The sequence below is a fragment of the Equus asinus genome, chromosome 10, assembly GCF_041296235.1.
Source record: "Equus asinus isolate D_3611 breed Donkey chromosome 10, EquAss-T2T_v2, whole genome shotgun sequence".
Taxonomy (NCBI): Eukaryota; Metazoa; Chordata; class Mammalia; order Perissodactyla; family Equidae; genus Equus; species Equus asinus.
The window spans coordinates 20,641,326-20,659,728 of record NC_091799.1 but is presented as its reverse complement, the minus strand read 5'-3'; the positions used below and the strand labels follow the sequence as shown (position 1 = coordinate 20,659,728).

Sequence of the window (18,403 nt, the reverse complement as noted above, 5' to 3'; positions counted from 1 at the left end):
ACTGCTGAGTTGCTAAGACCAACCAGGGAGGAAGCCTGTTGTAACTTTGGTATCAGATAGACCTGGATTCAAAAGCCAATTCTGCCACTTACTCATGTATCAGTTTAGGCAAATAGCTTAACTTCCTCGGGCCTCAATTTGCTTATGAGTAAAATGGGGCTGAGACCTACACCTTGCAAAATGGTTTTGAGGCTCACAGGAGACCACGCAGGTAAAGTGCCCGTGACAGCGCCGGGCACTCAGCAAATGCGTGCCTTCTCCTCCTTCCACCTCTGTGTCTTATCTGTTCCCTCTTGTGGGGGAAGGAAGAGTCTACTAATTAGTTCTGCAGCATTTCCTTTGTTCTAAAACCATCTCTTTCAAACCTCAAGGGCTCTCTGGTCCCTCGTGCTGGAGGCGGCTGAGATGTGGGAAGGCAGCTGGGCTGCCCCTCATTCCACACGTGAGGATTTAACAGACTTTGATCAGACTGTCCTCAGCCTTTCTCCTTACCAACTGAGGGGACTTCATCTTTCCCATCTGTCTCCACATGACCCTCAGCCCAAACTCTGCCACTTCTCTGACCGTATGAGCAGCAGGGTTACAGGACAGTTGGGCTTTCGAGCTGGGCAGATCTGGGTTCAAGTCCTGACTCTGATACTTCCTGGGTGACTCTGGGCACATCTCTTGACCTCTCACAGCCTCCATTTTCATAGCTCTAGAAAACTCATCTATTTTCTGGAAGGACCAGTATTAACTGGCTGGACCATAGTGACATCCAGGCAGGCCACCCACTAGCACACTGCAATCACTGAGATGCAACCGTCTTTTCTGAGACTTAGCAGATAGCTTTCCTTCCCCAAATTCCTAAACGTGGCATTCAAGGTTCCCAAGTTCTTCTCCAGCCTCAACTCTCGCTAATTGCTCCCATCTGCCACCATTCCTGCCATGGCAGTCCCTCGTTACACTTGAATATTCCATATGTTGCTGATTTCCCGCCAGGCCTTCAAACACGGTGATCCCTCTGCCTGGTCTCTCCTCTTTCAGTCTGGTGACTTGTCTTCAAGGCCCACCTTTAACACTCATCTATGAAGCCCTTCCTGAGTAGAACAAGACCACTCCCTCTTTCAGGCCCTTACAACCCCATATACATCCTTAATTACAACCCTGATCTCACTGTACTACAAAGGCCTGTTTGCCTTTCCCACTAGACTCAGTTCCTTCGAGCTGTGCCACTTTCTGGCTGGGTGCCCCTGGATGAGTCCCTTCACCTCACTGAAACTTAGTTCCTTCCTTTATAAAATAGAAGTAATGATCCTTGAAGTTCCAGGAGGCTCAGGTTTGGGAAAAGCCCTAACACAGCGTCCAGCACACAGAGCAGGCGCCTTGGTCAGTGCTGGCTCACTGGTCCCAGCAGTTCTGAGACACACCCCTCTGCCGACAACCCTCAGCAATAGGAACTGCGTGGGCGTCAGCTCCAGGCAGGAGTAGCCAGCCAGCTCCTTAAGGACACCCTGTCGGCCCTCCCCAGAACCCCAGACAGGCTTCACAGACAGATGCCATGTGCAGAAGGATTCACATTTATTGGTTCAAATACAGTACCTAACATTTGCTAAACATGCATTTCACACTAATTGGTCACATTTCCACAGGTAGTCAATTCACAGAAAAGGGCCCATCCCTGGCCAGCTGGCAGGGTGGGAGGTAGCAGAGGGCCTGGGCAGCCTGCAGAGCCCACCAACCATCGTCTGGTCAGGCAGGGTTGATGGAGCCAGGCTGGCGGGCAGCCCTTGGCCGGCCCTTTGGGGACAAGGGCTCAGAGACATCCTGTTTACTCGATTCCTGCACAGGACTGTGGGTAGAGGTGGGCCTAGGGGCCATGAGAGTAGGCTCATGGATGCACTTGCTGCCAGAGGCCCCTGCAAGTGGTGTCCCGGGAGGTGGTGCTCCCTGCGCCTTAGGTCACAGGAAGGAATGGAGGCCTCTTCAAGGGGTGGCTAGTCCCTGGCTGGGCATGTGGGAAGGCCTCCCCAGACATGGCTCAGACATTACAATGCAGCCAACAAGCCCCTATCGCAGGCCTAGGATGGCGACACAGACAAAAACACCAACACCCCAAGGCAGGAGGGGTTTCTTCCTCGACAGAAACATGTAAACAGAGCAGGAGCTACAGTATTCTTTTCCCACAGGATTCCTCAGAGAGGAATCGACCAGGATGTCACTCAAGAGGTAGTTTTTCTTTCTTTTTCACGGAAATTTGAGTCAACAACATTATCACCTATTATAAGACATTTCAGAGAAAGAAACAAATAGTCAACAAAGGGCAAAAATGATCCTTTGGCTGGCAGGGCTGGCTCCAGGATTTGGAAGGCTAGCCTCCACCAGTAACACAACTTCTTTCTTGGACTTGGAGCAAGCTCTGGCCTGGCTCACAGCTTCCCTTTGAGCCTGCAACTGATTCCTGAGAAGGCTGTGGCCCATTTAGGGCTGCAGGCCCAGAAGAGGGAGGCCACATGGCAACTGGATTCGGCAGAGAGACCAAGTATCTTATGAGCTGGTAGAAGCAGGGTCACTGTGGCTCATGTTGCAGGACAGCCAGACGTCTTCAAGTCTCAAGGTAGTCCAGGTCTGGCCAAAGAGGAAGCCCCAGCTTACTCCCAGACTCAGCATGTTCTCTGGGGCTCCTACCTCTGAGGAACCAGTCCAGGTCTGGCTCCCAAGCCCAGAAAAGAAGCCGCATGTGGCAGCCAAGAGAGGGGTTTCTGGGGACCCTGTAATTAAATACACATCCCTGAGCTGTGGCCCTAGAAACCCTTGCCTCAAGGCTAACCAGTTTCCAGCACCTGGTGGAATGATTGCCGTTTCTCATCCTGAGACACAGATAAAACTTCATTTCACAGACACTGGACAAAGATGCTTCAAGCCGAGGAAAAGGGAGAAACGATCAACTGCAAAGGCAGGGGGAGTACAGGGGACTCTGGCGGATCAAGTTGGGGAAAGTAAGATTAGTGGTTTTTTTGTTAGTTTTTTTTCTTTTTTTGGTTTTGTTTTTTTGTTTTTTACTTTAAAAAAATCAATAAAGAAAAATTTAAAGTTTAATAAAAGGGCTGGTCTGAAAGACTGGATTTCTTAAAATAGTAGCAAAATTTTAAAAAGCAACAGGGGAAAAAGACATAGACCAGGGGCCCAGAGCTAAAGACTTGGAACCAGTGCTCAACTCCCTGTCCTGCTGGGAGGCCAGGGTCCCTTTCCTTTGGCCAACCTTGGACATGGCTTAGATGCTGCCCACGCTGGGTTTATCTGTCCGTCTCCATCTATCCCATTCCCCAGGAAATCCAGAACAAACAAACAAAGGTAGGAAATGGGTAGTAGAGCAAAGCAGCTAGCTCAGAGAGACTAGGGTTTTAAGGACCTGATGACATATTGGCCATGGCAGGTACTCACTTCCCTGAGAAGGGGTGGCAAGTGAGGGGCAGGTCGGTGTGGAGTGAGTGACTGTCAGTGATGCCATGGAGACCCCTAGAGTCCCTCTCTCCCCTCTGGTTCCGGGGAACTGGAGAGGGAAGTTCCTGCCTGCTGCCTTCTATCCCTGGAGGTTCACCCACCTCACTCGGGGGCTGGGCACGGGGGCTGGGTGTCCTCTGAGCCAGGTGGAGTGCTTTGAGACAGGTTCTAGGGACTTTCCCAGACTAAGGACAAGACCACCAACTCTTGTGAAAGACTCCAAAAGTCTACAAAGGAGCCAGAGAGCATGAGTTGCAGGTGAAGTTCTAAGATTCCAGACTTTTGTCTTGGGTCAAGAAAACACTGAAAAGGAAAGGAAGGGAAAGCTTGTATGTTTCACTGCAGTGCAAGGAGGCGGGATTCTCCTTTTCCACACAGCTTTCAGGGTCATGTTTATGGTGGAAAAATTGTCACTCAAAGAGAGTGCTGTTGGTGGCAGGGGATCAGAGAGAGGAGGGGAGAGAGGGGAATTAGAGACAACATGAACAACTTTTCTTCTTCCACTAGCAAAAAGGCTACCTGTTAACCAAACGCTATGGGAAGAAAGGCAAAAAACAAGCACCAAACCTCCCCCTCCAACCTTTCTCTGTGTCCTTCAAACCGAATGCACAAATACATCTAGTGGTTGACCTAATGTCTCCACGCTGCTAGCTACACTCCTACCTTCTCCTCATAATACCTGAGTTTGCAATGCAACACATTCACTTTACCCTGTTTAAAAAAGCCCACGTCATAAAAGGACTGGGTGCAGAAGACATTAAAGGCAGTCCACAGGTCAGGCTCCGGCTCGGAACACACGGCCACTTGGCTCAGAGATTCTGCAGGGCTCTCAGCAATGAATGGGCTCTTTGTTCTGTGGAATCGGCTGCAAACATTTGTAAAAATGGATTTGTACAATGGCAACTTGCAAAACCTTTCCCCCACTCCACAAATTAACAACTTGCTCTGTTTAATGCTGTATTATTGGAGAGATGTGTTCTTGCCTCATCAAAGAGCAATTTCCTTTGATACCTAACACAACTGGTAAAATGCTTAATTTAAGAGAAAGCGATTTCAAAAAATAATAATTTGACAGATGGAGGTCTAAGCAAAGAAAGATGCTACACATAGGAGCCGTTGTGGGGAAGGGTCTCGGAGAGGGGCCTCCTCCCCTGTCTTGAGGGAAGCAGTTTGGAGTCTGACCTGTAGCCAAAGAATGTGATCTACTTGGTTAAATAAAAATTCAGGGAAACAAAAATATTGTGAACTTAGAAATAAACAGATACACATACACACAAATCTTCTCATTGACAAGTGAGAAACATTCCGGTTGGAGCTTTTCCTGAGGAACATGTCTCTTTCTTTCCTTTCCTTCTCAGAGCAGGTGGGGAAACAACATTGAGGAGCAATGCTCTGAGTTTTAGATCCATTAAGGGACAGAGTCATCACTCTGCTGGTACCCGTAACAATTCAGTGGAAAGAAAAAAATTACAATTCGACACAGACTACCCGGTATGCACCCGATGTGGTGGCCCACTGGGTACGTTTGCTAGGCCAAGTTGGGAAGAGAGCAAATGGCCTTTGACTAAACAGGCAAAAAAACCAGGTGCTGTAGGCCCCCCCCTAGCCTACCGAGGGATGCACCCAGCTAAGAGGTCTGTCTGCTGCAGTGGCTGTGGGAGGTGCCTGGGTATAGGCAGGGACCATTGCTTTAGTAAGGCAGAGAAGGGAAAAGCACCCGAAAGAGTTCCAAGGTGTGGCCACTGGCCAAAGCCAAGAGGGTAAGAACACTTACAGGGACGAGGTAGGGCAGGTAGTGAAAGAACAAGGTCCAGGCCACATCTGCAGAGGGGGCAGCCAGGCCCTTAGGAACATGAGGTAGTTTAAAGCCCCCTTTCCCTTCCAGGTGCTTTGGACTCCAGCCCTCCAGGCCTTGGTCAGCCAGGCCACTGATACTCTAAGGGGCAGCTGGGCCGCTCTAGGCCTTGGGCTTTCTGTTCTGAGAAAATCTGGTCTCATTTTGGAGAGATAAGGAGAATGTGAAGCACAATGTAGGGACAAAAATTCTGGGCAGCAGACAGGTGAATGTTCTTCCCACTGTTTGAAAAAGAGACTGCACGTTTTGGATGTAGTCCTAGGGGTAGGATGGGATGGGGTGATGGGAGGAACAGGGAACTCCAAAGGAAGAGTATTTATTCTTTCAGCAGTCTGGTCTCTGTCCCATTACCCTTTGAAGAAAGCAAGGAGAAAGGAGTATAAATCAGTAGTGAGCACCAGGATTCAGGGCGTGACATTTTGTTCAGTTGTTTTGTCAAAGGGTCAACAGAAGTCAAATTTATAAGGGAGAGGGAAGGAGTCTGAGGAAGGTAGGCCTTGGTAGATCCAGGTAAGGAAACTAGGTAGCTGTGAGCTCCAAGGGAGCTGGTAGGCAAGTCTCAAGCTTACTGCCAGGATTTTGCCTGGATGAAAAGTTGATGGTGGCAGAAACTGATAGTGGTGGTTCAGATCGGGGTTGGGGGGGGGGGGCAGAGCATGGCATGAGAACAAAAACCCTTCTCCTTGGGGACGTGTTTGGAAAGAGGACACCCAACTTAGATTTGGTCACTGTGCCTGTGCCCCAGTCTCAACTTTCCTGCTTTCCAAAGAAAAGAGATGCTAAATCTTCATCTCCTGTCCTGTTCCCAATGTCTCACCCACTTTGCTTAGTAAACCTCCGAACACCACTCTGCCCTTTTATGGTGTGCTCTTTTACCTGGCAATTCTGTGGCTAGAAAAAGGCAGTTTGCTCTCTGACAGACAAATGGATGAGTCTGCTGAGAACACGTGGAAAAAGCAGGGATGGCCACACCCCCCCTTTCCACTGAGGTAGTCGTCTTTGTCAACATTATGGAAATAGTCATCTCAGCCCCATCCCACCCTCTCCCTCAAAATACAAAAGAACTATCTCTAAACAATGACAATACTGTAACATTAAACATCTTCACATTCTGTAAACTGCAAGGAAATGCATCGGCTGCATTCACACAAAAGCATGTGCATCATGTTGAAGGCCATACATTCAACTCTGTCGTGAAATAAATATATAGAAAAATGAGGTTAAAAAAACAGACGAACAAATAAAAACTCTTCTTGCTATGGAGGCAACTGGAAACACTGCTCCACAGCCTCCATCTTGGTCTCTCTGGCTCCTTCTTGTGGAGCCTGTCCTGCCCACCCTGGGCGTTGTGGTTGGCCCGAGGAGGGGTGCTGGCAACAGGTCATTCCTTGCCCACACTTGTCTTGCAGGAGTGCAGCACCACCTTAAAGAGGAGGGGTAGCTGCTCCAGTGGTACGTTCACCATCTTTCCTGGGAACAAGGTAGGAAAAAAAGAGTTAACAGTGGCTGCTAGTGGACTTCTCTGCCTCCTCTTGGGCTGGTGAAGGGAGAATGTTGCCTTTTTGAGTGACTGGGGCAAGGAAAGTACCAGGAATATCACAAAGGTCAAACAGACTGGGCTAATGTGCTAATACCCAGCCCCTTTGTGGTGCCCTAGGGAGTGCAGGAACGGTGCAAACAATAATCGTTGCTAGTACCCAAGGCATACTTCCTCTGTGCGAGGTCTTTAAATACATTACCTCATTTAGTTCTCAGAGTATTTCCGTGTGATAGATATTACTTTTTATCCTCATTTTACAGATGAAGAAATCTGAAACTGAACAATAATTCCTAGATGCCCTCCTAGAGCTAAAATACCACGAGAAACTTATAGCCTGTTTTCTTTTTTTTTCCTGGTGGATTTTCTAACTAGTATTCTATAAACACTGCTCTTCAGAATAGTGTAACACGTTAATGAAAGCACTGAGGAAAAAAGGGGGTGGGTCACATGGGCAAATAAATCTGAGAAATTCAGGGTTAAAAAAGGTATACAGGTTTCTTTACTGGAGGACTTCTCAGAAGATTTGGTGTGCTAACAGACTCTGTAAATACCTGAGGCCGTGGCTCTTCTCCCTGACAGCACCTTAGAGTCACCTGCAGAATATTTAAAAATACTGACGCCCAGGCCCCCCTCCATACCAATTAGATCAGAATCTCTGGAGGTACAACCCAAGCATGGATATTTTTTTTAAAGCTTCCCAGGTGATTCAAAGTGCTACCAAGGTTGAGAACCAGCTCTGTGGGGAGAATGGGGTATAATTTCTGACTTCCTTTTATTTCAGAGGGCACCTGATTAATATTTCATTTGGTAGAGCATAGTTTTGAAAATGCTGAGACATAAACTATTAAAACATCCCTAAAATTCCAATAGTTTAGGTCCAGTTCACATCTGCTAGACTTACTCTGGGCCCAAAGAGTAGAAAACAATTCCTTTGTTAGATTAAAAAGTTTTTCCTCCAAAATTGTACTGCTGAATTTGACAGAAACAACCTCAGCCTAGAGGTCACGTTTCTGATCTGCCCCTCAGTATGAGCTGAAAAACCATAAACAAGAATCTTTACAAAATGAAGCAAAGCGACAGTGACGACAACAGCCAGGATTTTATATTGAAATGGACCTATTTATGTGTCAAGACGCTCAGGAGGAGGGGAGACGACAAAACAACAACAAAAATTCCTCTGCAAATACAGGATCTTTGAGAATTATTTTAAAGATATTACTTTAAATGAATGATCCCTGAAAACCTATAGGCAAGTGTATGAAATGAAGTTAATTAAATTGAGATATAATTCACATAGCCTACAATCCACACTTTTAAAGTACACAATTCAGGAAATGAAGTTAATCTCAGAAAGTCTGGGCCTGTTTTCCCCTCCACAGAATGACCATCATATCGCCAACCATCAGCCTTGCAGGGATTGTTCTGAGATTAAATGATATAAGGCCACGAAGTACCCTGCACATCACAGGTGCTGAGGAAATGTTAGATTCTCTTCCCTACAAAGCAAACACAAACTTCTCGTTACAACATAACTTTTCTGAGGGCAAGGGTAGCACCTCTTTTATGCAGTTGGTGAGGGGCCTGGAAGGAGCATCTGGAAAACACTGCTTGCCGTGTTCCCTTCATAAGCTAAGAGAAGCAAGGGGGGGTGGAAGCCCAGCACCCAGAATGTTACCTGCAATATATCGAATCTCAGGTAAGCACATCATGAGGTCAGGAAAGCGGTTTGGCTGATGTGTGTATTTATATTCAGTGAAATCCTGGCAAATGTACCAATATCGCTTGTTCAACTGTTCCAGCTGTGAGGCACTGGTCAGACCCCTGATATCTGTGAAAAAAACCACACAGGAAATGGGAGGGGCTTTCTAATGTGGAACAAACACCAGCTCCTTGAAAACGTGCGTTTTTCTATTAAAAATTATTAAACATGTCACAACAGGGGACCATTTCTCTTTCTGACACAGAGGAACAAAGCTCTGGATAAGGGAAGAGAAAGCAGATAAAGAAGGAAAAAATCATAAAGGACAATCAGTAGACTGAGCCCCTTGAGAGGTACGCTGCATCCTTCTCAACTTCATACCCAGCTCCCAGCACAGGGCTTAGCACAAAACAAGCACCAGTGGATGCTGAAAACTGACTGAATAATCTACCAGTCCCAATTTATCCTACATATTGTCTTTAAATTTGCCCTTTGCTGGAGCCAATCAGAAATCTTCTGATACCTACACATTCATGCTTGTACATATACTCACACGTGGTCTGTGTGCTTCTGCTCATACTATTCTACCTGGGCTGTCATTCTAGTTTTTTCCTATATAGATTTCTCTCTGTCTCATATATATAGATATTTAATACATATATTATATATTAGTGTGTATGTATGCATAATGCAAATGTGTATATATATATATATATATTTATACATATACAGCAGTCCCCCTCTTATCTGTGGTTTCACTTTCCACAGTTTCAGTTTCTGCAGTGGTCCAAAAATATTAAACGGAAATTCCAGGAATAAACAATTCTTAAACTTTAAGTTGCATGTCGTTCTGAGTAGCATGATGAAATTTTGTGCCCTCCCTGCTCCATCTTGCCTGGGGCGTGAATCATCTCTTTGTCCAGCGTACCCACACTGTATATGCAACCTGCCTGTTAGTCACTTAGCAGTCATCTTGGTTATCAGATTGACTGTCACGGTATCACAGTGCTTGTGTTTAACTAACCCTTATTTTACTTAATAATGGCCCCAAAGTGCAAGAGTAGTGATGCTGGTAATTCAGATACGCCAAAGACAAGCCCTAAAGTGCTTCCTTTAAGTGAGAAAGTGAAAGTTATCAACTTGATAAGGAAAGAAAAAAAAATCATACGCTGAGGTTGCTAAGGTCTACAGTAATTTTTATTACAATACATTGTTGTAATTGTTCTATGGATTATGCTACTGTTGTTATTCTCTTACTGTGCCTAATTTGTAAATTAAACTTCAGAATAGGTGTGTATGTATAGAAAAAACATCATATATGTAGGGTTCAATACTATTCGTGGTTTCAGCCATCCACTGGGGGTCTTGCAATGTATCCTCTGCAGATAAGGGGGGGACTACTTACACACATCCCTTTTTTATATATAGAATATAAATATTTTATATATATACTTTTTATATATAAATCTCACCCATCCTTTGAGGCCCAGCTTACATTTATCCTCCTCCAAGTTGTAGCTACTGATCTCCCCTCATCTGAGGCTCGTGTAATGTGTCAAGTGCCATCAGAATGTATACTTCTTGGGGCCGGCCCCGTGGCTGAGTGGTTAAGTTCACGTGCTCTGCTTCAGCGGCCCAGGGCTGCCCAGGGTTTTGCTGGTTAGAATCCTGGGCACAGACATGGATGGCACCACTCATCAGGCCATGCTGAGGCGGCGTCCCACATGCCACAACTAGAAGGACTCACAACTAAAAATACACAACTATGTACCGGGGGGCTTTGGGGAGAAAAAGGAAAAAAACAAAATCTTAAAAAAAAGAGTGTATACTTTTTGAGGCCAGGGACCTGGGATCTAATTTATTTCAATGTCTTTAATGCTCAACACAGGGCGTGGCCTAGGGCAGGCACAGAGAACACCAGATAAATGCGCGAATGGTGCAGAAGCAGGAGGAGGAGGTTTGGCCAGTGAGGGGGGAGGAGCAGGCAAAGAGGAGGGATTGAGAGTCTCTGGACCAGGACATTGAATACAGGAACAGAGCACTTTAATGTCACAGGCAGCAAAACAGCCAGTTCTACTCTGAGAATAGAGCACTCATGCTACTTTGGAAAAAAGAGAATACAAATTCTCCTTCATACTCTGGTCACCAGCAGCTACCAAGTGCCACTTTGCAAGTAATACACATAAATCACATGCAGCACTCTTGTAATTAAAAGCCATGTTTGACATGCGTGTGTAAGTTTTTGCGCACCCCCACTGTGCCCTGAAGGGGCCGTCAGAACCACTGCCAGCCTGTCACAGTGGCCTTATCTCCAACAGTTTCATCAGTCACTCTGCTCTTCTTCAGCCACTGGTAAACTTGGTACACATTCTAAATGACGCACGTACTGTCCTTGGTGTCTGTGTTTAAATGCATTAAAACTGACTAAACAAAGCAAATCCTCTTCCTTCCTCTATGAGTTATAGAGACTGTGGCATTTAGGTTTTTTTTTAAAATTGAGGTAACACTGGTTTATAACATTATATATATTTCAGATATACATCATTATAATTTGACCTCTGTACACATTACATTGTGTTCACCACCTAAAGTCTAGTTTCCATCTATCATTGTACAAATGACCTCCTTTACCCATTCTGCCCTCCCTCCACCCCCTGCCCCTCTTGTAACCACCAATCTGTTCTCTGCACTTATGTGTTTGTTTATTGTTTTGCATTTAGGTTGGAAGAAAAAACCCAAAGCATGCCCTGCACTACAGAGGGGCAGAATGATAATGAGGGGAGCATAGGCCTTCCAAGATGGTACCCACTTGGTGTGACAGATTCTGTGTGACAGTCCTGAGGGTAAAGGGGGAGAGGGGTGAAACATGAGGGCAAATGCTCACTGACAAAAAAAAAAAGGTCCCTTCTCACCCCTCAGCCACTCACCTTGATTTAAGAAGTTAATTGCTTTCATGCAAGCATACTCCTCATTGCTGACCTTTAGCTGATGGAATTTGTGATACAGGTAGATGAGCCGCTCTATCACTTCCATCCCTTCATCACTAAATCTGGGGAACAGACACAGGTGTTAATAGTGGGCTCTGATACCAGTGGAGGTCAGGGAAGGGAAGACAGAGGTCTTTTATAGCTCCTTAAGGCACCTAAGATAGGAAAGAGGCTGAGCTTTGGGGAAATGAAATACAGAACCATTTGTGAAGGACAGGTGAATCCATGGCCTGTCTAGAAGCCAAGGCAGCTCATACAAATGGCCATTCCTAAGCTCAAGTGGAGTGCATCAGATCCAAGATCACATAAAAGCTATGAGACCTTGGAAAGGCTGTATGACACCTCTAAGCTTTGAGGTCCTCCTCTATAAAATAATAATGCTTGCCTGCTTGGGGTAACACAGGCCAAAGGAGGTGTGGGAGGTAAACGTGGAAAAATAAGACATTATTGAGATCCTGTTGAGATGCAGCCTCCAGTATCAATGGTAGCTGTCATGGTGACTCTATGTGAGCCTCCGCCACAATGCAGAAAACAGTGCTGATAGTATTTATTTAGGTTCACTGTTCCCAGCAGGGCTGAGGTTATGCACAGTGAAAATTTTTGTTGGCATCCCTGACGTCAGCTAGGGAGGGAGGGAAACATTAACTGAGTCTTTACGCCATGCCAGACTGTGCTAGGCAAGTCATGTGCATTATCTCATTGAATTTTCTCAGCCCTATGGGCTAGATGAGATTATCATCACCACTGTACAGATGAGAAACTGAAGTTCAAAGATACACAGCTATCGGGTAGCAGAGCTAGAACTTGAAATTTGGATTAACTCCCCAAGGGCTTGCTTTTCCCAGTATCTAAGGCAGCACCTCCTAGCAGAGAAGACTCAATGCTGGCCATGCTCCTTCTTAGGATAAGGAGTAAGCTCCTTAGGGAAAAAGTTTTAAGCAAAGGAGCCCTAGCCTAGGGGACTAATACTCTGAGTCATAGTGGAGAATATCTCATACCAGAGATGAACATACCACCAAACCAAGGAGGGAAAGGTTTAATGGGGAAGCTGGGGTCAGACCTGGCCTCCACCATTCTAGGAGTGAGCTGGATTGTGGGCCAAGGAGAGTTCCAGACAGGCTGAGGATGCAGCTCAGTCAACAGAGTGAAGATGCTCAGCCCCAGGACTACTTCTTGGTGACATGTTCAGATCTGGGTATTGCAGCCCCATGCCAGGCAAGAAGGCCCCATCCGGGTAGGGTCCAGAACACCTGCGGATGTACTCCTGATGTCTGGGCTCTGCTGCTTTCTACAGTGACTTTGAAAGCTTTGCAAGGGGTTGACTTCCTGGGCAAGCAGGACACTTTCTCTTCCCTGGGGAAACCCTGGCTCTAGTGGGGCCAGAGGCACCTGCACTTCTCAAGCACCAGGGGGAGCTGCAGCAGTAGGTCCTTGGGATGTGGAGCTCTGACCCTCTGCCTCAACGCTTGGCTCCCAGTAGGTCTGAGCTGAGGCTTCTTCCAGTCAGCTGACTTGAACTACTACAATGGCTGACTCCTGGCTGACTCCGTTTTTCTCTGTGCCTGGCCCAGGGGCTTTTACAACTTTATTAATACTCTCCCAGACTGGCTAATAAACAAATTTACATTGAATAACAACTATAATAACCTTATCTACCATTTGTTGAGTGTTTGCTACTTGCCAGGCACTTTGTTAAATATTCTACATACGTTATTTCACTGGATACTCCCAATAAATCTGCAAAATGGATATTATAATCCTTTGTTCACAGGTGGAAACAAAGGCTCAGAGAGGTTATTTACTGTACCCCTATTGCATTCTTACATCTTACCCTCCTGATACCCTGTAGGATAATATCACCCCCACATTAGGGATGAGGAAGCAGCAAAAGAGGTTACATAGTAAAAAAGTGTTGGTAGAGTCCAGGTTTAAACCTAATTTTTCTAATTCCAAGCCTACCGTTTTCTCAGTACTACACTGTCCACTCCCTGCCTGTCTTGCTCTTAACTGGCAACTGGGAAAGGCTACCATATGCTACCACAGGGGACCTCAGGAGCTCTGTGTTCCCCAGCAACTCAGCCCAGAGCCCAACCCAGAGTTGGTGCTGGGTTTGCTGCAGTGCCTCCATGATGCCGAGACTTGCAGGAGGCAGTGCACCTGGGAGTGAAGATCAATTCCCATCACAGTACTTTGTTAGAAAAAGGGCTTTACTGCAAATTCCATCCAGTATCTGCTTGGAGGGTACAAGGAAATGGGATGGGGTAGGACATGAAAAAGGAGGATGCAAGCGGAGCAGCAGTGTCAGCATCTGTCTGGTGGCTGAGCAGTGTAGCAAGCAAAGATAACGCTCTCCCCCTTAATCAGCAACCTCTTGCCCCAACTGCTTACTCTGGCACTGCAGAACCTGCAGGTGTGTGGCTAACAGCCAGACCCCTAGCCAGCAGTGTCAAACCTATTCCTGGCTGAGTCCTGACTGGAGGGACACAAAGAAGCTCCCAAGTGCCTGACCTGAGCATATGCCCCAGATCTGCCCTTTCGCTTGGGAAGAACACATACCCTCTTTTCCAAATTTCCCAGGACAGGCAACCATCCTGGACCCCTGGCAGTGGTGGGTGGCTGGAGGCCAGCCGAGCAGCCCCCACTCAGTCTCCACAGCCTGACTGCAAAGCTTTCCTCCACACCCCACATCCCATCCCTTGATAAACAAATTGTTCTCTGTTCCATGGGCCTGCTTTCTCCTGCCGCCGTGCCTCCTCCACATCTGCCCACTCCACAGTTCTAACGCCCCTGTATTCCCTGTCTACAAATTATCAGCATTCAAAGCCAGAAAGTTGGACAAACACACCCATTCTTCTTCTGGGTTCCCATTACACAAGCATGCTAGGACAAGGAAAACATTGCTGCCAGGATCCCCCAAACCACTGGACCATTCAGTCAGCAATTGAAGCTGACACTATATAAGTTATGTCCCATTAAGGGGGCTGAGAGGCCCAGCTGTCTCTTTTTCATTCATCTCAGTGCACCTACTCCCAGGAGCCGTCATCAACCACAACTTTAGAGATCTGCCACCTCAGCACCCACAAACAGACTCCAAGATGAAAAGTAAGACTGCAGCTCCAGGACACATTCCAGAAAATCAAACTTCTGAGAAGGCTAAAGAATCTAGGATAGAGTAATGGTAAAGAGCCTGGGCTTTGGAGCACAACAGATCTAGGCAATAATCTCAACTCCATCTCTCTCTAGCTTTGTAGTCTTGAGTTTTCACCTCTCTGAACTTCATGCTCCTCATCTGTAGGACAGGGATAATGCTAATGCAGTCTCTTAGGGTGGTAGTGAGGACTAAACAAATAATGTTTGTAAAGCACTTAAGATGGAATGTGGCACAATAAACAGTCTATAATTGTTAGCTATTATCATTACATTAGTAATATAATTAGCAGCAGCATCCTCGCTCCCATGATCACAGTAGAAAAAAAATATCATATGTGTTTCCTGAACTTTATAGCTAGGGGCTGAGCAGGGAAGCTGGGAGGCAACTTTTCAGAGATCCGGCAGAAATGGAGCCAGTGCTCATGAGATAGAAGTGCCCATTAAAGCCCATCCAGTGCAAAGCAGCTTCTCCTGAGTGAAGGAGTCTTGATTAGGGCGAGGAGCAGTCACTGACTGGTGCTACAATCTGCTTTAAATCAAATTCACCCGGCTCACTGTCTGATAACAGCCTGATTAAGGAAAATGGGCACCATAAATTTGATTCAATATTTGAGAAAAGAAAAGGAGGTGATCATGTATCATCTGGGAAAAGCCTTTTCATGACAGCAGGAACTCACTTGCACTCAAGAGTTGTGAAAAAGTAAAGGCATTTTGGGGGAGTGGGAGTAACGCAGGAGCAGGCAAGGTAGGAAAGAGCTACGGCCAATTATAGACTCCACACCCTGGGTTTCTAGCAGAGTGAGGACTGCTTTACAGTGATGAACCTGATTCCAGACGTTCTCATACTTCCACTTCCCCTGACCTCCTGGGCAGTTTCACATGTATCTCTGACTCAACAGACCCCAAATAAAATTCAGAGTGGTTCATCTCAGCCTGTTCTTCCAGGCTCCACTATCTTGGCTAAGAGAATGGTGCCCACCTGCCTGGCAGCATCTCTAACTTCTCCGCTCACTGCAGTCCCACTGACTTTGCCTCCTTGCCATTTCTTAACTCTGTGCCGCCCTTCTATTCCCATAGTCACTGCTACATCATCCAGGCCTCGTTTTCTTTTACCTGGGCTACGGAACAGCCTCCTACCCAGCCACCGTCCTCTAGCCTGTCCACGCCAATCCATCCTGAGTTTTACAGTCACAGGGATGTTTCTAAAATGCAACCTGACCATGTAATTGCTCCACTGAAAAATGTCCTATGACAGTACTATTTATACAATAAAATCCAAATTCTTTAGACTGGCATTTGAGCACCTTCAGGACCTGTCTTTTCTGTACCTTTCTCTCCAGTCATTTCTCCCCTCATTTCTCTCTCAGATACCTTCTCTCTAGACCTTAATCCACAGGATTTCTTTTGGTTCTCTGCACAAGCCAACCAACCAGGATCTCCAACATCTAGGACTTTGTGTTATTCTCCTGGCTTCCTGTTGTTCTCTACAATCTGCCTAGAAAAATCTCACTTCGAGATGCAGCTCAAATGTCTTTCCTTCTGGCAAGCATTCCTTAATTATGCAAGTAGAGGTACTCACTCCCTAGTCTGTGCTTGCACAATCCCTCATACGCCCCTCAATCTCCACCAATATCACCTTGGATTGTAGATTATATCTGCTTCTATTTGTCTCCCAATTCCCTAAACCAAGAATGGGGGCTCTCTTCTCAGAGTCAGAAACCATGTCTGCATCATCTGTGATTCCAACACCCCTCCCCCTGACACACACAATAGGTGCTCAGTAAATGGGCATGGAATCAGAATAGCATGTTGAAGTTTAACTCACATTCTTCCCTTGAAGCATTCCACAGTAGAGTGTGACTCCTAACAGCAAGTCTATTTCTATGGTCAGAACCCACTTGAGAGCTCAGCAGCAAGATGTGTTCTAGAATCAGCATTGTTAATAGAACTTTCTGTGATGATGGAAATGTTCTATATCTGCACTAATACAGTAGCCTCTAGCCACATGTGGATCCTGAGCACTTGAAATGTGACTAGCACAAATGAAAACTGAATTTTTAATTTTATTTAAATTTAAAAAGCCATCTGAGGTTAGCACCTAGTAAATTGAACAGTACAGTTCTATGTTCTCTGTGCTAAGGAGCCTCTGTAGGAAATAAAAATTCCTTCACTAATTCAGCTGTGTCTGGCTCCTGCCTTGTGCTTGGGGCTCAAGGGATTGGATAAAGCGGGATGGGGTACCTTATGAAGCTCAAAGCTACAGGGAGCCCTGCATGGCCAGTGAGTTCTTCCTACCTGTATAGGGCCTGGGAAAACCATCATTCTACAGAGAGTGAAGCCCACAGGTGGACTTTGTAGGCAGCCTCAGGCTGCACTGCTGGATTCTAGGCAAATAAGGAGGCCATGCTTGCTGGGCCAGCTCTGCAAATCCTGACAACACTACACCAGGCGGACTGCTATCCAAACACTCAGTCGGCCCAGAGATCTACAGCACAGGAGACAGTAAATTGATGGTAACAATGAATTAGAGGCTCAAGATAAGGGGTTAGGTCATCTGCAAAATCACATAGCTTTGTTTACAGGACAAAGTGTCAGCTGGGTTCACAACTCTGTCACTTATGGATCACTCTGAAGCCAGAAAGCATCACTAAAAAGGAAATTTAGAAAACCAGGGGAGAGAGTCAGCACCCAGACTCCTCCCTCCCTCAGCTGTGCAAAGGGCTCTGGAGGGTCCTGGAGCTTTGCTCTCAGCCTAAGATTCAGCTTGACTTTAAGCCATGGTGATTGGGTGGCAGAAGGACACACACCCCAGTCCTGTGTAGAGAAGTATGAGCGCTGGTATCCTACCTTCTCCAGCTTTCATCAATGGGGGCACTTTTTCCTTCCTCTTTCTTGGTGCTCTGAAAGCCCATGACTTTCATTATTTTAAACTGTCCAATAAAGGTGAACTACCGAAATGTCTATTTAAGTGTGATTTAAGCTTTCTTTTTCACATGGATAAATTAATAAACCAGGGAAGTTCTATCAACAGATCATTTGTCCTGATTTTGGGATGTTATCACGTGCTCCAGGTCGCCAAAGTGAGTGAGTAAAAGACCTGCTCTAGACAGGGAGGTCAGAAGGATCCTGGCCAGATGAGATGAGGCTTTATGCCAGAAAATGTTGAGGAGAAGAGCTCAGTCTCTTACACCTATGCTCTTACCATGTCACTGCATCTCAGACGCAGTGAAAGAGCCTAAGCTTTGCAGTCAGGCAGGCATAGGTTCGAATCCAGGCTCTGGATTCAAACCCAAAACCCTCAAGGGCAGGTCTCTCTGAATTTCAGTTTCCTCATCTATAAAACAGGCATAATAACACCTATAATGCTGGAGGCTGTGAGGAAAAAAGACAATAATATAAAACACCTAGCCCAGTGCCTGGCACACAGTAGGTACCACAGTGGCTCCTAGGTCTCCTTCTGAGACTGTAATCTACAGCTCAGAGCCCCTCACCTTGTAGGCAAAGTTTAGGTTTTTGTTTTTCCCAGACACATTATCTTACCTTAGTAATCCAGATGTGATAAAAACAATTTAGCACTCTGCTAAATTTTGCTGCACAATATAATTTATTCCTCACAACTACCTTTTTGAGGAAGTGTTGTTATTACCCTATTTCAAAGATTCAGAACCTGAGGATCAGAGACTTGACAA

At 46.1% G+C, this 18,403-nt stretch overlaps 1 protein-coding gene across 6 annotated transcripts in view; it reads right to left on the bottom strand.

Moving 5' to 3' along the window:
• Positions 1 to 1,538: 1,538 nt before the first annotated feature.
• The window catches only part of NR6A1 (nuclear receptor subfamily 6 group A member 1), a 217,287-nt gene continuing 200,422 nt past the window's right edge, over positions 1,539 to 18,403 (bottom strand). For all 6 annotated transcript variants that reach the window (XM_070518771.1, XM_070518770.1, XM_044778804.2 and 3 more), the window contains 3 exons: positions 11,505 to 11,626; positions 8,554 to 8,706; positions 1,539 to 6,808 (listed from right to left, as the gene is read on the bottom strand). In XM_070518771.1, the coding sequence (XP_070374872.1) occupies positions 6,720 to 6,808; positions 8,554 to 8,706; positions 11,505 to 11,626 (364 nt within the window). In that variant the 3' untranslated portion in view covers positions 1,539 to 6,719. The remainder of the gene's footprint in view (positions 6,809 to 8,553; positions 8,707 to 11,504; positions 11,627 to 18,403) is intronic.